Raw genomic sequence first — 26,151 nt, 5'->3', positions numbered from 1 at the left:
ACAGAAGTGTCTTACCTGGGCTAAGGAGAAAAACCCCTGAAGCACAGGGAAAACATGCAAACTCCAGCATACACAGGGCAGAGGCAGGAATTGAACCCCCAACCCCGGAGATGTGAGGCAAACATGCTAACCATGTTATGTGTATGGACTTGGCTTGCTGGAATTGTGTATTGTACCTTACACTTCTTTTTTTCTTCTTCTTTTTTACAATTACAAATTGTAATTGTCATATTTTAAATCTATATAATCCTGTGCATAGATCTTCTGTATTGTCTTGATTGTTTCAAAAGAATTCTGAAGCTATTTCCTGATTCTGAATGACAATGAGACTTATAGAACGATGACAGCATGTATTGTGGAAGCTGCACTTTATTTGAAAAAAATTACACTAGTTTTCTTACAGTTGTTTTTTTTTTTTTAAATATGTAAACAAAAGAAAACAATCTGTGAGGACGACAATATTCAGCAGAACGTCAATAAAGTCTGATTCAATCGAATTGCTTTCACATTTCAATCCATCCTTAGCTAAACACCCAGTATTCAGTATATACATAACGCACTGGTCAACAGTGCTCAATGTTTCTTTTGGTCAAGACGTCCTTTTTGTATTTTACACGATAGATATACAGTGATAAATATGACCTTTGTCCACTTACGATATCAAATTAGGTAAGTGGGCCCAGCCAGCAGTCCTGGGAGAAGTGGCTTGCTTTATTCAAGTCTGAAACATGTGGGCAAATCTTCACATTCAGAGAGGCAGCCATCGTGAACTGTGTATGTGAAACAATGGCATGCCATGCATAATGCAGAAACACATCTCTTCCCAAGTGCAACACCTGGCAGATACTTTGACAACTCAGTTCAAAAACCCTAGGCATGGATATCGGCTATAGATCAGCAAACCAGGTTCTAAATCTTATTTGCCCAATACTTCTGGGTTGTGAATGCTTGATCTACAAAGAGTATTTCTAGACATGAAACATAGAGAATACTTAGTGTTCTATATCATTTAACTTACAGGTGTAATTTTCACATAGCTATTTTTAAATCTCTAATTGCTTTAATCGCCTTATACAATCCAACACCCATGTGTAATGTTAAATTATTTAAAGTTTTTCCAATGCATACACATTCATACATGTTCTCCTTTTGAGTATAAACCATAAATAAATACAAACACACACATGAGGTCTATTTGTGAAAATAATTAAAAAGACAAAACTAAACAAAGTGGTAAAATATCATCACTGTATCCTATTTACTGTAGGAGTTTATGACCGAGTTTAGGGAGATTTCTGCCTCTCTCCCCTGTTAAAAACAAAAAGAAAAGAAAAAAGCAACAGGGAACATTAACATAGATTTTCTCACAAAGTCAAACTCTCTCAGTCCCAGTTACCAAGCTTTACAGATTATAAAATGCATGAGGAATCCCCATCAGGGTAGAACAGCAGCATCACTTCATATCGCAGACAAATTACAAAATGATTCTAATAAGCTCTCAGTCTTATTACACCTTCTGTTCCTGCACCGTTGACATTTTAGACATGTTTGGTTCCTCTGAAGAGCAGGACAGCACAGACCACAGAGCTGCGCTGGACAATGCTTTAACTTCAGGAAGTGAGTTCAGCTTGTGTTACATAAACTGCATCTGTAAGCAAAACATTGAAAGGTTTTATTGAATACAAATGAAATTTCTACAACTAAAACACATTTTTAAAAAAAGTTACCAAAACTTTAATTTTATTTCCAGAGCAATTAGATTGGCCCAGTACTTTATATTCATGAATTTTGGCCAACCAATATTTTGGCTGACAATTGTTAAAGTTAAAATGAATAAAGCTCTTAGTTTATTGGCCAAATTAGCCCTGAATGTACTTTTGATCCAAAAACTTTCAGTGCTATTCATTCAATTTTATAAAATGGTTTGCCAAATGTCACAATATGATTTTGGAAAGATGACCGTGCAATGCATTATTTTCACAGAGTACTGATAACTCAGACAACAGGGAAATTCAGAAAACCGTTCCTGCTATGGGCTGAGAACATAGCAAGCACGGTTTGTTTCACAAAGTTTTCAAACATTGCTCAGACAATATTCCCAGTTAGACAAAAACTAACATTATTAAATGCCTGTATTAACATTTGTATTAATGTTTGGCAGCACGTCACAGTTCCAGTGTTCCCAGGATAGGCTCCAGATCCACTTTAACATTTACCCAGATAGAGTGGTTACTGAAGATGAATGAATGTATGTAATTAGCAGTCATACAAATAAAATGTTCACACATATTACATAAAAGCATTCTATGGTAACACAGAAATCATGACATGTTAAATGTTCTAGGAACCAAAAGGTACTACAAATATTAAAAATGAATATTAAGAAAAAGTTCAGCTAACCCACAAATTGATAGTTGGGCCTGAAGGATCTCCAAACCTCTATCCTTTTTACCCCTCTACCAGCTTCCAACCAACCAAACTGAAAAGACCAATTACCTGGGTTATGCGAGTTGGTAGCTGGGAGAGAACAAAAATTAGAACCTTTTTTTGCGGGTCTAGATGAAAGCATAGAAGTCATGCAGTACCTACACAAAAGCACAGGGGTCATGAAGTACCTACATTAAAAACACAGGGATCATGCAGCACCTAGATTAAAAACACAGGGAGCATGTAGTACCTAGACAAGAGATGACGTTCTACAAGAAATCCTTGAGAGAGAGCTGTGCAAAGGGGTCTTGTCCTGGAGCTCGAAGAGGGCTCTGACTGGAGGGACTAGAGGCAGCAGAGGGCTAGTACAGACAGCATGACACAAAAAGAGACACAGAGAAGGAAAGAGCTCAGAGAGGTAAAGGAAGGAATACACAAAGGAGAGAGGCCTGCAGTAAAGAAGAGAGATCTTTGGGTCTCAGGGCCAATGTGAACACAGTGGACCAGGGTTATTAGGAAGAGCTGCCCTCTCTACACAGCATATAATTACACTAACAAAGGAGCTTCCACGGGGCTATAATTTTTATATACACAAGTAGAAATGCATACCTGTGCACTGGATACTGATCCAAATGGGTTGGACGGCCTCATGACAGGCTGTGTGTACATCATTGTGGGCTGCGTCATCATGGACATCGAGGGCAACTGTGGGGGCTACACACAGTCAAGCTTTGAGAAACATGCCTATCATTTCAAAATTAAAGTCTCAGTTAGCAAGTGTTCAACTGTTATACTCCTCTGAGGTTTAAAACAATTGAAATGCAATGTGGTGGAAACATCTTGGATAAACAATGTAGTTAGGAACTTTACAAGAACTTTGTTTCAAAAGTGAAAATTAACATTTAAAATGGACCAAGAGGAATGAATCAATACACAGTCGATAGTCTATGTTATCTGACAGCTGAGACACACAGTACAATCACCTCTAATTAATCAAATCTAGGCAGGGGGAAAGAGAACGTAATATATTTTCAATATATCACAATGATTACAAAAACATCTAAATGGAAATGTTAAATAGCCTTTTCCTTTTTGATAGGTTGCTTATAAAACATGGCATGACATTAGATTACATTACATTAGACATTATATTTTTTTGCCTTCAACTAATTATTGGAAAACGATTGTAGAAGTGTAAATTGGAGAACTCGGGCTGTAGTTCTGAGTGACTTATATTTTATGCTAGATAAGTAGGCCCCCTCAGTGAATGACATGGGTGGGCCTCTGAATGTGAGAAGGAGCTTTTTTGACTAGCAGCATAGCATAAGTATGACCTGAGTGAGAGTTTGAGACCTCAGAATGCAGAGTGGATCATTAAATGAGTGACTTTAGAATGAAGTGAATGAATCAACAGTATTTCAGGACTGTGCATGTTGTAGTATTTGAAGTTAATAGCGTAGGGGGCTATAGAGGTGCCAGAGTAGAGAGGGGTTGGGCTGAATTGTGTGAAAACGTATCTGCATGACTCCAAAAGAGGTGAGACTACAAGGTGACTGGCAGGAGCCGACGACCAGGAGAAAGAGTGAGCCATTTTCTTGCGGAACAGATAAGGTGGTAAGCTTGTAAATGATATTCAGTTGATTTATCCTTCTTGTTGATGTTGTATTGTAACCCACTTGTGAAATTTTTACGCTAGAGAACTTATGATATCCAGTAGTGACTAACGAGAAGTGGTGGTGAGTTTCTTGACATTTATTTCAAAATGAGTTTTCAGCCTGTTGCTTATCTAATCCATGTCTTTTTATCCTCTGGTGTACTAACACTGTCTAGTCTGTGCCAAATTTTTGACAAAAGAATAAAGATTCTCCAATTAGATAACAAAATACACAGAATACAGAATTGGTTAAAAAAAAAAGGCCAATAAAGCGCCTTTTTGAGTTTTCCTCCAGCGTCCTTATTCCATACCCATATCTTGGAGGTGTTACACAAGTGCCGAAACCCAGGAATTGAGGAAGGGCGTCGTCATGGAGTACTTACCACTTGCCCAGATCATCCAGTCCCTCACCAGCCTCTACCAGACCCAACATCAGGCCCCCCTCAACCTATGCAAAGAGCAGGAACAGAGCATCCATTCCCAGCTCAAAGCCCAGGAGTAGGACCGGCAGGTTCTCAAAAACCTGGTCCAGCATGCGGGTTCTTCAGCAGCACCCACCATGGTCATGGCCCACATTGCCATAGCAAAGATGGGACCGTGTGACAATCAAGAAGTGTACCTGGAGTTGTTTAAGCATGCCACGTAAACATGGGGGTGGCCCGAGTCTCAGTGGGCGGCCTCCTTACTGCCGCTCCTGTCAGGGGAAGCCCAGCTCATGGCCCAACAGCTTCCGGTAGTGAGCCTGTTGGAGTACCCAGACTTGAAGTGGGCAATATTGCAATGAGCTGGCCACACCTCCGAACAGCACAGTCAGCACTTCCGCTCGCTGACACTCTGTGAGCTCAGCCGCCTATTCGCCTTCGCCCAAAAGCTCAGAGATGGCTGCCAAAGACACTTGCCCAAGATGGCTGATGGCAGAGGGGAACGACGGCAAAGGAGTAGTTGACCTTGTGGTACTGGAGCAGTTCATCTCATGACTACTGGTGCGGACGGCGGAGTGGATCCAGTGCCACCGTCCGACGATGCTAGACGATGCAATCCAGCTGGCAGAGGACCACCTAGTAGCGTATCGGGGGGGGCAGGCAAGCCCGTCCTTTCTCGATCTGTCTTGCTCCATCATTTTCGTACTTCTCCTCCTCGCCCTACCCCATCTCTACACCGCGGAAATGGGGGCCAATTCCATCAGCTCCCCAGTCCCAGAGTTACCCTACCCCTCCCTCCTCTTCTTCTTCTTCACCGCTGATGGGTCCTGCAGTATTGCGAGACGGTGTGGAATGTGTGCAACATTGGCTGGGGAGGCGGGGCTGGGCCTGTCAAAGTCAGCTCCATGTCAGGGGGTCACAGACAGTGGGGAGGGCCCCGCTCCTCCCCTATTGGGGTGGGGGATTTCCTTTTGAAGAAGTTGTGTGTCGAGACACAAACAATGGTCAGCAAAATCAGCCTAATGTTGCACTGTCCAACCCATATTTTTCATTTATTAAGGATAACTAGGATGGGTATATCAATAGGATAACTATATCAAGTGATGCAGGACACTCAAACCAGAGAGTAAATGACCCAACTGTTGGTCCCAAAGAGCCATTGGGAAATGTTATTCGATGCGGTTCGTTAGAATCCCATGGCTGGGCATTTAGGGCAGGATAAAACATTAAACCTACTAACAGCTCATTTTTATTGGCCAAGCATTCACAGCAATGTTCGGAGGTGGTGTGCGGCATGTTGCAAATGTCAGCTGGTGAATCCCCCAGCTACCCCAAAAGGGCCATTGTGCCCCTTACCATTAATCGATGTCACCTTCAAAAGAATTGGTATGGACCAATTCTCACAAATTACTTGCAAAGTGGCAAGGACTCCTTTCCCCACACACCCCAGCTTCCTCTATACTTAAATAAAACCCATTTTACCTTGGATTCTTGTGTCTGTGTTCTGCATTTGGGTCCCCACATCTCTAAGACCATAACAGAACAATCTGGCCACTATGAACCCAGCAGAACCAGTTAACCAGCACACAGCTCTGTCTAGCCAAGAGACCTTCTTCAGACAATAGATGCAATACCTCCATAGCCTCACCGCGAGCAGCCGTGTCACAGATAGCCTGATCAAGCTCAACAGGTAGCTAGATCGTCTCTCAGCCCAGATCGGCCAGATGTTTCCCAGTTTTCAGCCCAGCCCAGTCCGTACCTGCAATGTTTCCAGTTCCCCAGGTGCCAGAGCTTTGTCGGTCCCCACTGCAAGTTGTGTATTCCCCCACAGTGTTCTCTCACTTTTGGACAGCAGCCACCTTTCCTCTCAGATAGTATGCCCCATTTCAACAAGGGGATAGCAGACAGACTTCAGTGCAACCAGGCACTGTTGGATCAAATCATGGATAGGTTCAAAGTCATGCTCCACCCCAGTGAGTTTTTTGGGGAGGGGACTCCCGTCCTGGCTGGAGCAGTCGCTCTGCCTCCTAGCTCCACTGAGGACATGACTCTGCCCCCTTGCTCCGCAGAGGATGGCGCTCCGCCCCGCAGAGGACGTCGCGGCACCCCTAGCTCCACAGAGGACATCGCACCACCCCCTTGCTCTGCAGAATACATTGCTCTGCCTCCTAGCCCCGCAGAGGACGTCGCTCTGCCTCCTAGTCCCGCAGAGGACGTCACCCCGCCCCCTTGCGCCACAGAGAACTTCGCTCCGCCCCCTAGCTCCACAGAGGACGTCACTCTACCTTCTAGCTCTGCAGGAGCTCTCCCTCCTCCGTGGCGCATCAGTATGTACTCAAATCCCATGCTGCGAGACAGAGTTTGAATTCCAACCCCGACTACTGGCCCCGACTGGAATGAGCAGGTAACACATGACAATTCTCACTGGTGTGTAATTAGTGAAAGTGACGTGTTTGTGTCTCTCTGTGCTTTCAGAAGAGCCCCGTAGGAGGAAAGCGAGAGAGAGTGAGACTGAAGCAGTGCAGAGCCGTTTGTTTGTGTGTGTGTGTGTGTGTGTGTGTGTGTACATGCGTACATATGCGTGCATTAATAAAAACCGCAGAAACATGAAAGTAAGAAGAGTCACGGCCAATAAAGCGCTTTTTGAGTTTTCCCAAGCCTGCCTCTAGCTTCCTTATTCCACACTCGAATCTGTGAAGTGTTACACATGGGGAAAAAACAGGCATTGTAATTTGATATTTTACACTATATTTTAGCTAGCTAGTTAGATATTAGCTGTGTCTACCATTTTCAGGGAAAGCTGCTAAATCCTGCTCATGGTCTGGCCTGGAGCAGCACTCTATAAAACTAAAGCAGAGCAGAGAATACTTACCCCTTCATCCAGAGCCTATATGTTAGCTAGCAAGTAAACATGTGTCTAGTTTCTTCAGTAGTGTTTGTGCTATTTATGTTACTGCAGAATGAGCACATTTGCACCACAGCAGGTCAGTGATGCAAGGATATTACTGCCTTGTCAGCTAGTCACAGTAAGAGTTAAGCAGCTGATGGTTGCTAAAAGATCATTTCTTGCGGGGTTTTTTTTTTTTTTTCCCCCATCGGAAACTAAATAGTAAATACTAAACAGTATGTAATTACACCACTGGTGTCACTAATATTTATGCATATTACTTAGTGTACATTATGCAGTTGGTGACCCAGCATTGAATTTTTATATATTATATTATATTATATAATATATATATATATATATATATATATATATATATATATATATATATATATATATATATATATATACACACACACACACACACACACACACATACATATTATATTTGAATAATTTTTTACTGCGTGCACTCGTAGCTGTGAGCTCTGCATGAATGAACAGTGGAACACAACACACAAAATTTTCTTCCACAAACAGCTTGCAGTGACATTTTTGTACCAGAGTGTGAAATCCCAAAATCTTATATTCTGTAGCTTTAAGCTTCAAAAATACATACCAGGCCATATCCCATCATGCCTGTCGGGGTTGTTGCAGGGAAGGCCATAACTGATGTAGGCTATAAAACAAAATGGGAACCAGTGAGACCATAAGCAATATACTTTACCAAACTTCCTATATGACCAAGCTCCAAAATGTACCATTGAGACAGGGTTCCATGTAGTGGAAGGGGCTGCTTTGGGCTGCCAGTTCATTCCACCTGTCAGTTTCTTCTCTCCTGGCTGGTTCCAGTGGATATCACTGTTATCACATTAAGAGTCAGTTAGTGCTTTAAAAATTAATTTGCTTTAACCATCTAAAAATAAAATTAGCTTACTTTTTAGTGGTGCCATTTCCAATTCCCAAGTCTGAAATAATTGAAAAAGTGATATAATATGATATATAGGTTTTTAATGTTAAATTATAGGTACAAAGGCATAAATTCTAAACATTTACTAAGTCATTCTATATATAAAGACTTACTTCCAACTAGATTTGCTAAGGAGGAGTCTAGGTCACTTGACATGAGCTTTTCTGGGTACTGAGAAGAAAGCTGATTAGAGCTGGCCATTGTGGGCTTCAAAATCCCACCTGAAAGGTTTTCCAAAATGACAAGAGACAAAACCATCTACATGAAATGCATAGCTTCAATATGTGACTTAAGAGAATGGCAGATTTGTTTGAAGCACAAAGAGTCAGAGTCAAACAAATGGACACGTTCTATAATAGTGCAGTGGGTACATAGAGTTAAGTATACTATACCATTGGTGTCCACGTTACTAGAGGAGGCAGCTTTGTTTCCAAAAACAGACTCAAAGTCAACATTTAGCTCCCCTGTACTCTGTGGTGGAGGAACCTGTGGGGGCCCATATCCTGCAAAAGACAAAAACATTGTACTTATATGTATTTTTATTCAGTCAGAATAAGCTGTAGAATTTAATATTATGTAATTTTACATAACTAAAATGGAGTCTGTCTGACCAAAATTCACAGAGATGACAAAATGCTTATGCACACAAAGAACAAAAATGACTTACAGTAGTGAACAAAAGTCACCCTAAGTAATTGGACAATTGACTGATAAGCAGTTTCATGAACAGGTGTGGCCTGTTTCCTCGTTATTTCATGACAAATTAAGGAGATAAACGGTCTGGAGTTGATTCCAAGTGTTGAATTTGCATTTGGTAGCTGTTCATGGGAAGCCATTTCTTGTTTACACTGACTTCAGAAATGCCTCATACCAAGACAAAGCAAGGTGGGTGCTTTTCTTCTTGTTTTCATGTTGCTATTTAGTTTATTAAGTCCAGGATACAAGAACATTGAATCTGATGCTCAGCTTAAATAGCCCACATACACAAGAACCAAATGAGTCCCTTTCAATGCCTGCCAGATAAAACCTATTTCCCCCTCAACATCTGTGATGGCCTAATTACATGGGCGCACATCTCTGAGGTGTTACTGAAACACACCAACTGTTATATGCTTTTGGCAGAAATCAGTTCTGATTGGCATTTAGCACCTCATGAAATCATGCTATATGTGTGCCCAAGCCAAGTTCCTCACAATTCTGCTGGCCAGCATTCTGCTTCCAGTTCCTCAACGTCCCTGGTCATATCTGAGAACTTTCTTTGCTGATCACCTCGAAGATTGGTCTTGGTCTTATCTGCACAAAATGCAGCCAGTAAAACAGCCACACAGCTCACACCATTTCAACACCCACAGGCGTCTGGAGCAGGCAACTCAGCGTCATATAGGTCCCCACCATTTAAATTTACAAACAACAAGTGACTCAGCTGTTCGGAAAACCAGGAGAAGTTCATTCCACAAACTGGGTCCCAGAACAGAGAAGACTCTTGATAAATACCTTCCTTGCAACATTCTTTGTAATGTTGTACATCTGTTTGTTTGATTTTGACCCTGATATCATTTATCTTTCTGCTCTTTTAAATTTGCCTAGGCCATGCCGGTTGCTCATTGCCTAATCTTGGCCCTTTTCATAGTTTTTGATTATTGCCCTTTGTTTTGGTCTTTTGTTTATATTAATAAACTTGGTACTGGTATAACTCAGTAAGCGAATTGTGACAATTTGTACAATATTCATTGTGCATGTATTATTCCACTTTTAGTAAGAATTTAAGTCATTTTGATCTGAACAATGCATAAGTGTTTAGTCAGGCAAGAGGAACATTAGAGAAAAGTGGGAGAGCTGCAGGAGAGGGAAACAGGACACAGAACAGAGCTGACAGGAGACATAAGGAGCTAAAAAGAGTCACAGATAAAGCAAGCTGCAGTCACAAGCCCCGTACCTCGGAACAGACCTGCTACAGTGGAAGACTCAGGTGGGAAGGGAGAGGGGTTTGTGAGATGCTGGATCATAGAAGCTTGACCAAAAGAATCTAACACAAAAGTGGAGAGAAGGAGAGATGGCATCTCGAACATTACAGACTCTTGAATAGTGATGCATTTTATATTAGTCTGAAGAGTAAACACTAGAGACAAGGTCAATATTTGCATGTAGCAGTCATCATTATGTATCCATGCTTGTTTAAAAAAAAAAAAAAAAAAAAAAAAAAAAAAAAAAAAAAAATTGGCATTCAGTATAGATGAGAAGCTTATCATGTGCTTATGATCATCCCTTTTGCACTGACTCAGTGCCCTATGTTTCCTGAAGAACATAGGTAGGGATGGTTTGCCATCATACTACCTGGGATTAATTGTTCTATCCGCACTGTTCGTTTGTAATTGGCTGATACGGACGAGCTTGAATCAATAAAGGGATTGTATTGATCTACAGTGGAAAAGGAAACAAAGTCACTTTTCACTTTACAGTAAGCAGATCTTTTAACCAGTTTATATGCTTATCAATATGGTTATTAGTTGTTATAGTGGTACAGTTGTATTGTGTATATATATATATATATATATATATATATATATATATATATATAGGAACACAACTTTTTCTAAGACCTTAGGAATAGGAAAGGATATCGGAATATTAGGCTATTAGGATATATGATAATAACAGGCAGATTATAATACACTGCACTGTCTGAAACAATAGTTATCCTACACCATGTATGTTAAAACAAACGACCGCCAATTTCTTTATCTGTTGTAAACCAAAATAACATTTCTGTAATTATTTCAATAACACCTGAATTAATTGTCATTTGAAGTCAATACAGTGGCAATGGCAATAGGGAGCTCTCTGTACTTAAAAGAAATACATAGTATTTGTAATGTGTTTACTAATGAATAACTTATAAACTGACATTAATATGGTGTTCATGGTAATAGGATGCTCATAACACAAACTATATAGTGCAGGAGGAGGATAGCAAAGTGTGTTTACCACCAAACAGCTCATGACCTGATGTCCTAGAGGGAAAACTAACACCATCAGACGACACAGGAGGTGGATGAGCAGGATCAACATGTTTGGTTAGAAAAGGGTTTAGGGTTGGGATGGAGCCTTCGACAGCTTCAGAAGAAGAAAAAGGATCTGAGCAGGCAAAGGGAAGAGACAGAGAAAGAGGAAGAAAAGAATTGCAGTCAAACAAGAAAGACATCAGAATGAAAACATGGAGAAGACTAGATCGAGCAGAATCACTGACACGAACACACAAGGATGGAGGAACATTTACACTACCTCCCCATGGTGTGGATAGTGAGGGCCCAGGCTGCATGGATGGCTGGAAGGTGCTGTTCAAGTCAAAGGGGTCACTCTCCATCTTCAAGGTGCTGAGAATAAAGGCAAAAAAAAAAAAGCAATTTGCCTTTAATTATGCCTTTAAAAGCAAATTTATATTAGTGGAATTAAACTGCATTAGATTAAGGATTGCCTAAAATAGTACAAGTAAGAGATAAAAATAAATTAGATTATCTTTTTTTTTAATTTTACTATTATTTTACACCATTAATCATTAATCTGACTGTTTATTGGAAGCTGATTGAAATTATCAGCTGTGTGGAATCTCCTGCCACCTAGTGACTAATTTACATGTCATATGTATACAACACACCCCAGTTTGCCCTCATGTACATCTCAGTTACATGAAACATGGCCTGATTTATGTGGGTGATCAAAAAGAAAAGCATTGGCAGGATGCAGGTTTTAGCTAGATCCAAAGAAAGAAAAAAAAAATATGAGGAAAAATAAACTTCTATGAAGTGAAATGCGAGGTGCTTGTGTTTGAGCTAGAAAAAAAATATATTTTTTAAAATTTGATATCTGTTTAATGGACCTGTGCCCCTGCCACTCAGAAGGGAGCCCACATGCTACTAGGTGATATTGGTGTGCTGTAAGCACGTGCACAGCATTTCGCCTAGTCAAAATTCTTCCACAATACTCATTAGTTTCTTTCTCTTCTCCTATGGCATCACAGTTATTCCCTAGAAACCTGGAACAGTTCCCGGTAATATACAATGCAGATCGGTACTCAAGGGGGTATACATCAGACCTTCATGGATTCAGGCTGCACACAAACCTTGAGCGACCAAAGCAGAGGACTGTTCAGTTAGCAATAGAATAAGGAGTTAGAGAGTCTTGAGTGTGCAAAAAGCTGTAGGGGAATGCTCTTTCCACACAGCTCATTATAATCCCACAGTCAGACACTTGGAGGTAGATACAACACTACACTGCTTAATGGTACATCGCTTGGACAGACGTTTCTGGTCAAAAGTGTGCATCATACAGCAAATGTGGTGCATCCACCAGCCATCCCAAATACGTCGGTGTACCCTCTTTCCGTAATCAAGATGCCCTTTGAAAGAACTGGTATGGAATTTATGTAATTATGTAACTTGAAGCATTTGTTGTGTTGAACTATTTCAATTGCTTTTGCTTGATTTGTTCATTGCAAACAGCTGAAAGTCTGTAAATTTTGACAATAAACCTGATTTGCAATGGGGGTTAAATAATTTTGATTGCAACTGTATATCTATATTTGACTCTAATCCAATGGCTTGCATCAATAAACTTCTGGGCGGGCTAGGCACAACTTTATTCAACATGATGTATAGAAGTGACTGGTAGCAGTATATGCAGCATGTGAAGGCAGCCTTGACACAAGCCAGCTTCACAGAAAACCCAGAAGAGTGAGCAATTGCATGTGTGGCAGTACAGTCTAGGCCAAGGGTGCAAAACATATGGCCCGCCGGCTGTAACCGGCCCGCCGGATGATCCTATGCGGCCCGTAGGCCAAGTAACGAAAATGTAAAGAATTATCCACACATAGATCAATTACCAAACACTTCTCTCATCTTTTTCCAATAGCATCTCCATTGCTAAAGCCACATACTACCAAGAGAAGATCGGAAGTTCTCCCAACACCCACACTCTTCAAAATTTTTTCTTCTCTTCTCTGTCCCACTCCTCCCCCTTCCCTTACCTCTGTCACTGCAGATGACTTTGCCACTTTCTTTTCCAACAAGGTTACATCAATCAGGAACCAGTTCTCAACCCCAGACATGCATAGACCGGCTCCTCCTCCATGTAACTCTAAACTGACTAACCTTCTCTCCCCTCTCAGAGACTGAGGTCTCCAAACTCCTCCTCTCTAGCCTTCCCACAACCTGTCCTCTTGACCCTATCCCTTCTCACTTTCTTTAGTCCATCTCTCCCACACTATTACCTGCACTCACACACATCTTTAACACATCCCTCTCTACTGGCACATATCCTACCTCATTTAAGCAGGCCCGGGTTACCCCACTGCTTAAAAACCATCACTTAACCCTGCTGTGGTTGACAACTACAGACCTGTTTCCCTCCTTCCATTTCTTTCCAAAACTCTTGAAAGAGCCGTTTTTAATCAACTCTCCAATTTTCTCACACAGAACAACCTCCTGGACACCAAGCAGTCTGGCTTCAAGAGCAATCACTCCACGGAGACTGCTCTGCTTTCCATCACTGAAGCTTTACGACTAGCAAGAGCAGCCTCCAGATCATCTGTCCTCATCCTAGTCGACCACTCTGCTGCTTTCGACACTGTGAACCATCAGATCCTCCTGTCAACTCCCTCCAGCCTGGGCATCACCGGAACGGTTCTGCGCTGAGTGGAATCCTATCTCTCAGTCAGATCCTTCAAGGTATCATGGAGGGGAGGTATTTCTGAAACTTAACAACTCACAACTGGCATTCCACAGAGGTCAGTTCTGGGTCTGCTGCTCTATTCTATCTATAATACATCTCTAGGGCAGGTGATTGAGTCTCATGGCTTCTCAGATCATTGCTTTTCTGAGGACACCTAGCTCTATTTGTCCTCCCAGCGCGAAGATCCATCCGTCTCTGCACGCATCTCTGCTTGCCTGTCGGACATCTCGGTCTTGGAGATGTGGGAACACCACCTTAAATTCAACCTGGCAAAATCTGAGCTTCTCGTCATCCCAGCCTGTCCCTCAATCAACCACAACCTCACGGTACAGCTCGGCTCAACCACACTCAAACCAACCAGGATAGCCAGGAACCTTGGGTGATTCTCGATGACAGCTTGACCTTTACAGACCACATCTCAACAACTGCATGGTCCTGTAGGTTCATCCTGTACAACATCAAGAAAATCAGACCCTACCTCACTGAACAGGCTACACAGCTACTAGTCCAGGCACTTGTTATCTCAAAACTGGACTACTGCAACTTACTACTCTCGGGCCTCCTGGCCAGCTCCATCAAACCACTTCAAATGATTCAGAATGCAGCAGCACACCCCGTCTTCAAGCAGCCCAAGAGAAGCCATGTCACACCGCTCTTCATCTCCCTCCACTGGCTTCCTGTAGCCACCCGCATCAAATTCAAGGCCTTGATGCTCACCTACAAGACCTTGTCTGGAACAGCACTCTCCTACCTCAACTCTCTCCTGAAGGCTTACGTTCCCTCATGCAATCTGCGATCAATCAACAACCGACGCCTAGTAGTGCCTACTCAGCGTGGCTCAAGGTCCCGTTCAAGAACATTCAAACTAGCTGTTCCTCAGTGGTGGAATGAACTTCCAACCTCAATCTGCATTGCAGAATCTCTCACCATCTTCAAAAACAGCTAAAGACCCACCTCTTCCGTCAACACCTAACCAACCCATATAAAAAAAATAAATAAAATAAATAAATAAATAAATAAATAAATAACTCTGGCATTAAACCTCTACTCTGTGCACTTTAGTTCTTCTGGAACTCAATTAATGGATCTTGTATAGTAGCACTACTAGTATTGTTCTCTGCTTGATATATCGCTTTGCTTGTATTTTCTCATTTCTAAGTCGCTTTGGATAAAAGCATCTGCTAAATGAATAAATGTAAATGTTGATGCAGTTATCTTTTAGTGAGATCAGTCAACAGGCTAAAAGAGGTAATGACTAATGTGCCACACCTGAGCCCTGTTCTGCCACACATTTTTGGAATACCCTTCTTTCTCTCATCCTGAGCAGTGACCATTCATGTGTGAGCAAATGAAAACAAAACTTTCAGTAACTGCTTTATCCTGAGCAGGGTCACAGTAGATCTAGTGTTGCACCTACTACGAGCAACACTGGGTGCGAGGTGGGAAAATTCACCCCAGATGGTACACCAGTCTGTGGCAGGGCACTGTTCACACACTCACACACACACACACACACACACACACACACACACGTTATACAAATTTGACTGAAAATGATCTGTCAAATTTAGCTAGTCATATTTAATTAAAGCTTTAATAAAAAGACAAATTTACATCCTTAATCCCACATGGTTCTGACCAAGGAGGTGCTGAAAGGATATAACAGAAGGTATAATAGAAGGCCCTGAGCCCAAAGATTGGTGCCATTTGTACATAAATACATATACAATACCTTCACTGCTTCTGAAACACATCAGATTAAAAAACATCTTCCGTATTCGTTATATAAATGGTAAAGTCTGGACAAATGTTTTTAAAAGGCTCACCCATTAGAGCAGCTCGGGGTGGAGAACAGATCAATGGCAGGAGCTGTACTGATGCTGGCTGCTGTGGTGGACACCGGAGATGTGTCTGTGGTGGCAAATGAGGGCTTCTTAGAGAGCTCTTTCAACCTCTGCTCCTGGACAGACACAGCAGATACATATTAAATGCCCATCAAAAACATTACAATGTAGCTGCAAGTCAAAAACAATACGGCCAATTAAAAGTGTGGCATATTAAACCGAACATGTTTTTTTCTTTGTCTTAAAGACATTTTAATAAAGTCTTCTTGTTGAAATCTGTTTCAAAGGCAAATGTAAATAGTAAAGTTCACACACATTCAAACACTCACACCTAGGGGCAATTTAGCACAGCCAATCTACCTACATGTTTTTGGGAGGTGGGAGGAAATCAGATCTCAAACCCAAATGTATTTGGTGTAAAGCACAAACAAAAGAATTGGCCTTATCTTTCCAATAGTTTCGGAGGGGACTGTGTGTGTATGTGTGTGTATGTATGTGTATTGTGTATGTATATATATATATATATATATATATATATATATATATATATATATATATATATATATAAACATTTGCAATACAAGTTTTCAGGAAGATCCTGTGTTCTGATTGGTCACCTTCAGTGCTTTCAGACGCGCTTGCTCTTCCTCCAGGGCTGCCTGCTTTTCTCTCTCATCCACTTTGGTGAAAGACATGCCAGTGTTGGCCAGGGATGATACGGCATTGGAAAGGGTGCTTGCCCTGTGATAGCCAAATACAGTTACATTACTGCATATTACAGCTCTCAGCATATTACTCTCTGCATTTTACAGCTACAGTGAAAAACTTGCTACTTAAAAATATCATGCACTACCTTAATCAAATCTGCATCAACAGGTCTAATTTTATATTTTCCTCACTGAATTATGGCCTATTCTGGCACCATGTTCTCAAGATCGCAGATTTGAGGAAATTCATAAAACTAGTTCTTATGAAGAGTAAAAAAATGGTTATTGAAAGCATGCTGATTCTGCAAACCATGCCTGCGGAGCCTACCTGCTGGCCGCGGTGGAATCCTTGACCTTTTTGCCCTCCAAAGAGGCCAGGTGCTGCTCTAAAGCATCCAGGAGACTGCTGGGAGCCTGAGGCAAAGCAAGCAATTATTCAGTTCAGCCATGTGCTCAAAAAACATTAACTAGACAATAAATTTCACAAACAAAAAAAAACACAATCAAATAAACTATAAAACGTAGCAGAAAACAAGTGCGGGAAAAAGTGAGTAAAGAAGTACTTACACATACTGTAAACTGAAGGTAGACAGGAAGTGGAAACACAAGGATAGATACAGAATATAAAGGTGGTATTGATCAGAGATCCATATTCTGCACAACGCATCTAATTGATTCACTGTTTATCTTTAGTTTTATTTATATCAGGCCCATACCATAATACTGTGATTTCAGGATTTTTAAAGTATTCAGTTTGTATTGACTGATTTGCCTGTTATAACTACAACATGGCTGTTTTTACACTGTAATGTAATGAACAAATAGTTTTCCAATCACCAGCTGCACTCAAAACACCTTTATTTGCTGTAGTGGAAAGTTAGGAAAAGCAAAGTGAAGATTTTTCAGTTTCATGCATATCTTTAGTAACCATGCATTTTTATCCTATTAGCCCAGTGAAGAAAACTATAATAGAAGAGATTTGGAGAATAATAAGGTCGGCCTCGAATACAGCAAAATAAAGTTACTGCAGGAAAAAGTAGCAAAAATGAACTGGAGTTGGGCAACCCTGCTCTAGATCTCTAAGCAGCTAGTGTACAACAGATACATGTGGTTTTACCTGAGAGAGATCAGGAATGTCCCCTCGGTCAATCCCCACCTGCTGTGAAATGACAAGAGCAGGAGTGTTACAACAGCGATCATCTTTATCTCTATTTTCATCACACTACTGCAGGAGAAAATTACCTCTGCCACTTTGAGGAACTCGGAGATGCGGGTCATTCTGGTGAGGAATTTCTTGTAAATGTCCAGTCCTTCTTTGCACTGAACCTTCTTCATGTCGAAATACTTCTCTGTGGATGGAATGCAGATGGGTTTTTATTTTTTTGGACATTTCAAAAAAAAAAAAATCTGTAGTAATTGAAGCAACAGAATGTACATTTAATAACAACTAATTTCCAAATTTTAAGTTACATTACTTTACGTTTTGCTGAAAATGAAAACATTATTGAATCAGTAGTGAAAAACAAAAACACAGTTTTCTTGTGCTGCTGCAAGTCATCCTGGGAAATAAAATGTAAAAAAAAATTCAGAATTGTCAGGTCGGATTTCACAGTTTTTCACACTCACAGGGACATACGGCATTACAGATACTATCAACATTGTTATGAGGCCAGCACTGAACCATAAATATTATAAATTGAGCCTTAGTACTAAACAATACCTAAACTGTAGACAGTCAATGAGCAAAATAATCAGTTAGTACAATAAAAACAAGAGGTGGCAATAACTGCAAGACTCAAGAAAAATGTAGTTGTGGAGGCGGGGGCGTGGACAAGAGCCAATTTGTGTATGGAGGGCGGAGCAGGAGAAGGAGAGTGGTAAGGAGGGCACACCTGTGCGCAATGTTTACTAATGAATATTCTCTATTGCAGTGAGGCGAGGTGAGGATAAAAGAGGGAAAGGCACGCACCTTGAGAGAGAAAACACAAAGCCAAGAGCGAGGCAGAGTGTGTGTGTGTGAGAAATTTAATCCATTAAGAGGAATACAAAAATGCCACAAATTCATGACACAAAACTGACAAATGAAAACAAAAAAAAAAAGAGAATACTTCCGTAACTCTGCTACTTATTGTTATAGTCTATTTATAATAATTGTGCTGAAGTAATAATATTGTTATAATATTATTATTATTATTATTATTATTATAAGTAGTAGAAGAAGGTGGTATTATTCAGTATGTTGTGAACTGAAATGAAAAGTTTGTACAATAAAAGCATTAAAAATATGCCACAAAAGCATAAAAAACTGAACTCATTCTTCCTGGCATGTGTGGATGTGTGGAAGCTTTACCCAGCAGGTTAATTATCCCCTCGTTGTAAGCTGCAAAAAGCCTGATTGAGTCTTTGAAGAGGAGCATGAAGGCTGCGTTAATAACCCCATTGGTTAGCTCGTTGGCGTTGACCTGGACATAGAACAATCATTAGATTTTCCTCACAGAAAGATTTGCTGCTGAACAGTAAAGTTTAAAAACAACCTGATGGAAAGAGGTACAGGCTGTATCAAGAGTAAACACATCAGGAGGGAGCTCGAGAACAGAATATGGCATTCAGTACTGTGCTAAACTCACATTGAAATCTAATAGGGCGTCCATTTGGTTCTGGATGATCGGGATGGTTTTAAGGAGCTTCTCTGTGTTCATGGTTCTCATCACTCCATCAACCCTAAAGGAAAATATTACAACACATTATTTCAGTGATTTGTCCTGAGAATTAGATCATACTGTACCTCTAGTAAAGTGACTGCTATGCTTTGAGTGTAAGCATCTTATGATGGCTCTAAAGCAAATGTTTATTATAATTCTGAGATTTAACTAGCTTTACAGCCTCCTATATTTATATGTTTTTCGAATAAAATGGCTTAAAGAATGTATGTACTTCATCAAATGTCTTACCCACGCTTTACTTTTGTAAAATCAAAAGCCACCTGTCGATATGACACTGCTTTTTCATTCAGATATCGGCTGTATCGCCGAATAAATGTGGACATGTCATAACCTATGAGAGACCGGAATCAAAGAATCCATCACTACACTTTGTCTACACAATCAACCCTGTCAGGCATTCAATCATTACATACCTCGTCTAATAATCTAGTTTAACTGGTAAGTTACATATATAGTGAATAGAATTCATTCCTGGAGATGTCATGCAGTACCTTGTAGTCCACTCTTGTCCAAAAAGTTACTGAGGTTGAATAACGTATTCCTGGAGGCCAGATACTGAACAAAACGCTGCAAAACAACATGAAACAGGATAGTGTTTCTTAGTATATTTTAACATTTAAATAAAGAACCCTGAATATTTGGAATGGTTGACATCAGCACTGACCTCATTGCCATAGACCATGAGGTGGTGTGTTGTAATGAGGGATTTGAAGACGACCACCCAGCTGGTGTTGGTGGTCCTCTCAAACAGGGAGTCAGCCAGCTGAGGAATGTTCACATTCATCTCGTTGGTACAGTGGATGAGATCTATAAAGGAAACCAAAAAAAAAAAAATGCAAGAGTCAGTAAGATGTTTTATACCTCATAACAACCAAAAGAAACATACATACTGTTGAGTGCTGTTAGTTATTGCACCTCATAGAGCAGTGCACAAAACTGTTTTTAAGATAGGAGGGGAAAAAAAAGCAATACCTAATACATTTCCTGAAAGGGGCTTGATATTCCTTTGATGCAATAGTAAAATATGTGTAGAAATTTCATAGTTCATGACGCCAGTGAAGTTTCACCTCTTTAACGTTGGCTTGTTAAGATTAATGTTGAGGCAACCTCTGTGTAATTTAGATAGATATAAAGCTCCCTCTAATCCACAATTACCAAGTACATTTTTTTTATAGTCTAAACGAATTCCATATCTGTAATTTAAACCTGTTATCGGGAACAAGGAATAATCTTCAGACTAGCCCTAGAAGAGAATGTCAGTACAGAAACATGTACAAGTTACTCCACACAGTTTTGTTTTACATTATATTATTGAAAAACAAATAAATAAACGAACACAAATACCAATTTGTATTTGTTACAGTCCTTCTCATTTATATGCCACATTTAAGCCGATTAATTGGCAAATAATTATGATGAATGAATTATACCACAGGGACTTATATGGCAGACACTTCATGTAACCTAAACCTAGTAATAACACTGAATACAACCATAAAAAATTAAAAATCACAACGGTATCATTCATTAACAAATTTATAATTGTACAATAATCTTTGGCAAAAATCGCTCTCGTATAAGTGAAATAACACACTTTAGACTGTGCGCTTATACAAAAATAATCCATTTCAGGTTGCTAACATATCACACTACTCCAGCATGGATTACTGTGTCATGTGATTATGTCGGTCATGTGTTATTCCTTACTTATTCACACGAATAATCGACTGTAACAATATTTGTAATTAAAATATGAAAAAAAGAGTGATCTCAAACCAATACATCGGGTTAACTGAAGAACAGACTCCAATACAGTGATTACGATGCCTTGCGTTATATGGAAATCGCCATAATGTTTAATCTTTTCATTCAAGCACAAAACAATGTGAATTACGCAGAATTACACCATGTATGGCACATCAACTTAGATAATGTGGTATGTCAAACGAAAGTCTTCAATAATGTCAGACAAATTTCCAGCTCTATAGTCACATGCTAAAGCAGGCCGAATGATGGTGGCTTATGACAACCAAAACATTCAAACAAAGCAAGGAAATGATGAAGGCCTAACTTTGAATAAATTATTAATTTTTTTTGCCTTTTGTAGAATTTATAAACCATGCTTTTATTGGAGTAATGAGGCTCTACCCAATCCTTAAGCAAAAAAAAAAAAAAATGAAGTAAATTCTTTATATTCTTGACTAAAGCTGCAGATATCACTTGATATAAATCCAAATTAGATTTTGGGATTATCAATTAGTGTAACAATAACACAGCGAGAGGACGATGCCTCACGTGCAGTGTTTACTGACAACTATCCATCCATCCTCTATACCGCTTATCCTTCCTTCAGTGTCACAGGGAACCTGGAGCCTACCCCGGGGAGCATCCCGCACAAGGCAGGGTGCACCCTGGACAGTTTGCTAATCCATCACAGGGCACACAATCACTTACACATTCACACACTCATTCATACACTACGGACACTTTGGACACACCAACCAGCCTACCATGCGTGTCTTTGGACTGCGGGAGGAAACTGGAGTACACGGAGGAAACCCCCCGCAGCACGGGAAGAACATGCAAACTCCGCACACACATGGTCCTGGCGGTAATATTATTGTCATAGGCACAGGACTGAATACCAAACGAGATAGGATTGGGCAAATATGGATGAACAATCCAGAAAATTCAAAACCAAAACACAGAAAATCCAAAGTCAGCAAGAAGCAAGACCTTGCAAATATACACTGAAAATATTGCAATAAATGCAGTGAGTAAATGAGGATGTAATGTGAAACAGGTGACCCAGAGGTGGACTAGTATTCAGGTAATAGGGATCGCTGTGCTCTGTGGTGGAATTGTCAAGTAAGACTGTCACAGTTACACAGTCACAGTTAAAAGCAGCATCCGAATCTCTCTTAAATAAAGCTGGGCAAAACAATCCCTTAGCGCTGAGTCTTATGCATTAAACTAACTACTCAGATGGTGCCGATATTTACCGAGCTTCTTTTTTAGCTTTGTGAATGAGCAATCCTGACTTCTGATAATGTGTCTGCCGGGACTGACTTGGAAACGCTGCCAACTTTGACTCATGCTGATACAGGACTGCTGTCTCAGAGGACAAGCAATCCTTCACCATACATCGTTTATAGCTACTAAAATAGCTCCAAACAACGTTGTACAGTAATAGACCTTTTTACAGCAGTTACAATACAAGAATAGTACAGACAGCAGCGGACAAGCCAAGGACATATTAGTAGTCCAGCAATGCCGGAAAGTTGTTTTGGGGAGGGGGATGATAGTTAAAGAACACAATATTCCTTCGTTAAAATGTTTATCATCAGCTGACGCTGCCTTGAGTCTAGTAACTGTAGCTGCGAAAGTCTGTTACTAGTGGACTACTACTGTTACAGACAACTCACACAGCGTTACACACGTACGTGGAAGTCAAATATATGTATTTATGGCTGCAATGCAGCCAGGACTTAAGAAACTGGTGGCCGGATACAGACATCACGAGCAGGCTTATCCCTGGGACTAAACAAGTCATACCCACTTCTAGTCCTGCGCACCACATGCTTTGAATGCTTTTTTTGCATTTTCCATGCTCATACACCTTTATAAACCTGACACATGACAGGCTTCATAATCTACACACAGGCTCGATGAGATATTTTAAAAGTATGGAAATCTCTTTGAGCGGTTGAAACTTAAAATCAAATTAATGAAGCAGGTAAGGCTCTGTCTGAACCCGGGTGCACATTGTGCGATTTTTAATAGTCCTTTGTGACTGTTGCTTGTCAGAGAGTACGCACTTGATCCCGGCTGTAAGCCGTGTCACACTGTAGGATCTCAGTTGTCATTAACGTCAAGCCGGGTTCACACGGTACGATTTTGGCCACGATTTGGTCGTCTGAGATAAATTTCGAGAATCCCTAAAGACTCCTATAATCCCAGGACAAAATCTGTAGTCTTTGATCGCTGGTTTGATGCGTTCCCCGACAGCTGTTTAACGGCCGCTACGATCGAAGTTTTCATCCAATTAAATTCTGGTGTCAGAAGATTTGAGACACAGTTCTCATACTCCGTACGAGTCTTCTTGTGTCTGTCCGTTGTACAGTCTGACGTTAATGACAACTGAGATCCTACAGTGTTACACGGTTTACAGCGGGGATCATGTTCGTACAGTCTGACAAGCAACAGTCGCAAAGGACTATTAAAAATCACACAGTGTGCACCCGGCTTCAGACTGTATGACGGTCAAGACGCGAAAAACAGACGCACGCGAGAGGACTCGTAGGAGAAGCAACACTACAGGACTGTACCTCAAAATCTTCCGACACCTCCAGAATTGAATCGGAGAAAAAATTTGATTGGAACGGCCATTAATCAACTGTCGGGGATAAGTATGGGTGATATGGACTTAAAACTATATCATGATATTTTCTGATATGATATTGCAATAACGATATCAGTGACGATATAAATATAGTACCGTTCGCCAGTGTTTTTGGCTACAATGATGCTGCATGCAGTCTTGAAGCCTCAGAAACATAAACATTGATCAAAAAGTAAAACTGATTTTGTGTAACCAAACCAGTTCCAGATTGTAGAGGTAGCTCCTCCTTTAGAGATAAACTCCTCCTCGGGTTCATGTCTGCTGTACTTGTTTCCGCTCTGTACGTGAGCTGAAAACGGGTCGCACACTGTCGCTCACAGAAATACGTCACCAACTAGGCTTTATCGTTATTATCGCGGGAAGACTAATGATCGTTGTGGGGAGAATTTCTACCGGTATATCGCAAACGAGAAGATATCGCCCATCCCTAGTCGGGGAACGTGTCAAACTAGCGATCAAAGACTACAGGTTTTGGCATAGGATTATAGGGATTTTTTAGGATTCTCGAAATTTGTCGCAGACGACCAAATCCTGGCCAAAATCGTAGCGCGTCAACCCGGCTTTAGTGTCGGGAAGGATGTGAGCTCAAGTCCCATCCGATGTTGAGCCCTTGAGAAAACTCTAAACTGCCTTACTTCTAGGTTGCTGTGGATAAAATAAAATAAATAAATAAATAAATACAACGTCTGCCAAATGGATAAATGTAATCTCAGTCTGCTAAATAATATAATCTCTGGGATGTACCGAGCAGGGATTGAGAACCACTCTAAAGGATAGTGCACAAGCTGTCCAGATAGAAGTAGAATAATATCAGCATCACTTTAACACTGAAGTGACATCCAACAAGCAACATGGAAACAATCAGCAATACAACTGTCTCAGTGATGTGTACTTTGTATCTGCATCTCCTGTAGTCTGAAGAGAAACTAATGTAGCCTGGATCTCCTCACACTAAGATTCAGTCCTTCCCAGATGTGGAGCTGATTCAGTTTCCTGCCGCTGCAATGTGAAATCCTCAGGAGATGATTTTCATCTTTGTCTACATAGGCTATACCTGGGCCTACATCAATCTCGCCCGTGTACATATATTAGCCTATTTAAAGGCAAACCTCTTTGTTCATTCTAAAGACCATGTCATTGAATCAATGTTTAACTGTTACAATAATAATAATAATAATAATAATAATAATAATAATAATAACTATTAGCTTAGCTGCCCATTGTGGCCAGTGTTAACGTCGCCATAACAATACAAACCAAAGCGGGAATCTCGAGCATCTTTACTGCACCAAATCAAAACCTGTCCGTTTTATCAAATACTTACAATCCAGATGCTTCTTTTTAGGGCCCATAATTTCGTGTGTGGTCGCCTTGCACACGGTTTTGGACACGGCCGAGCCGGTAACGCTGTGCTGAGCGGCCGTTATCCTGTCCGTAATGCTCTGGCCCGACATCTTCAGCGCGTCGAGGCGGGTTTTAAAGGGGGAAAATGTCGGCTTTCTCGAAAAACAATGACAACACTAATATGTCGTGCTGTGCGTGTTCAGTCTGCGGGTTGACCCCTGGTCGTAGAATAGGGGAGGAAAAAGAAAAAAGAAATATAGCCTAGAGGCTGAGGAGAAACGAAGCCTGAGCTCCAGACGAAAAATCCCGAACCGAGGCGAGATAATAATCTTCTAACGTTCCTAACTCGTTACATTGTTAACGGAAATCTGACGGGAAACATTTCACAGCTTCTTTGACTCATCTCCCATCCGTTTCTTGCCCCAGAATCCCTGTGTCTTCTTCCCCTCCTCCTTTTTTTCCGCCACCCTGCAGGCGTGTTAAAAGGACCAGAAAGGCGTTGAGTGAAATGGCGGGCCTGTGCAGCTTCCTCCAATATAGGACACTGTGCTACAGGCTGATCCTGGATCAGGCGATGGCCCGATCCCAAATTACTCCTCATTCCCTACGTAGAGGCACTACATTGGCTATGTAATAATGGCCCTTACAGCCTATATAGGTTACGATATATTCAGGATGAAGCCGTTTGTGGTTCAGCCGTCGTAACTAGGCTCCACACCTTGGCCAGGAAGACTATCATTAATGCACTTGCTCTCTAATCGTTTACGAGGAAATATATAGGCTATAACTTAGGCTTTCTTCCAGTCTGGCCTAACAACAACCTTCTTTTGAAATACATTAGGATAGTGATGTTGTTTAGGATTGCTTCCATGGTTTTTCAAGTTGCTATATTGACCGTGTTTAGAAATTATGTTTTTCATTTCTTTGGATCGTAATGTCTTTCAGCCTGCTGCCTCTGGAAAAGGGATGTAGTTCATGAATATTCAACAGCAACATAATCAGAGTAAAGAGGCGGATTACAGCATTAACGAGGGCTGTTTGTGT

General features: G+C 40.8%; 1 protein-coding gene across 11 annotated transcripts; it reads right to left on the bottom strand.

Annotated features, from left to right (window-relative positions):
- Positions 1-351: 351 nt before the first annotated feature.
- Positions 352-25,631, bottom strand: picalmb (phosphatidylinositol binding clathrin assembly protein b). 11 transcript variants are annotated; one of them, XM_017491598.3, is made up of 23 exons: positions 25,088-25,631; positions 20,026-20,168; positions 19,853-19,928; positions 19,590-19,692; positions 19,266-19,359; positions 18,989-19,100; positions 17,881-17,987; positions 17,756-17,797; positions 16,967-17,052; positions 16,549-16,672; positions 15,914-16,047; positions 11,643-11,734; positions 11,346-11,495; positions 10,695-10,778; positions 10,297-10,386; positions 8,753-8,863; positions 8,474-8,581; positions 8,328-8,358; positions 8,152-8,251; positions 8,010-8,069; positions 3,037-3,141; positions 2,678-2,789; positions 352-1,648 (listed from the first exon to the last, which is right to left on the bottom strand). In XM_017491598.3, exons 1-22 carry the CDS (start codon positions 25,215-25,217, stop codon positions 2,697-2,699), a joined length of 2,175 nt encoding a protein of 724 aa, XP_017347087.2. In that variant the 5' UTR covers positions 25,218-25,631; the 3' UTR covers positions 352-1,648; positions 2,678-2,696. The 11 variants fall into 11 exon arrangements, with proteins under 11 accessions (XP_017347087.2, XP_053543531.1, XP_017347089.2 ...); XM_053687556.1 differs by having other exon boundaries at positions 10,309-10,386; XM_017491600.3 differs by having other exon boundaries at positions 15,914-16,041.
- Between the last annotated feature and the right edge of the window lie 520 nt (positions 25,632-26,151).

The sequence above is a fragment of the Ictalurus punctatus genome, chromosome 17 (assembly GCF_001660625.3).
Source record: "Ictalurus punctatus breed USDA103 chromosome 17, Coco_2.0, whole genome shotgun sequence".
Taxonomy (NCBI): Eukaryota; Metazoa; Chordata; class Actinopteri; order Siluriformes; family Ictaluridae; genus Ictalurus; species Ictalurus punctatus.
The sequence above is the reverse complement of the archived record's forward strand: the minus strand, read 5'-3'. Positions and strand labels throughout refer to the sequence as shown.

Bases quoted from the DNA above. Each gene is read 5' to 3' on its own strand.
- picalmb (XM_017491598.3), bottom strand. From the start codon at position 25,217: ATGTCGGGCCAGAGCATTACGGACAGGATAACGGCCGCTCAGCACAGC. The intron at 17,053-17,755 runs GTAAAACCACAT...GCTTTGCCTCAG, and splicing joins ACATTCCTGATCTCTCTCAG to GCTCCCAGCAGTCTCCTGGA. The intron at 10,779-11,345 runs GTAAACACACTT...TTTCCACTGTAG, and splicing joins AGGTCATGAGCTGTTTGGTG to ATCAATACAATCCCTTTATT.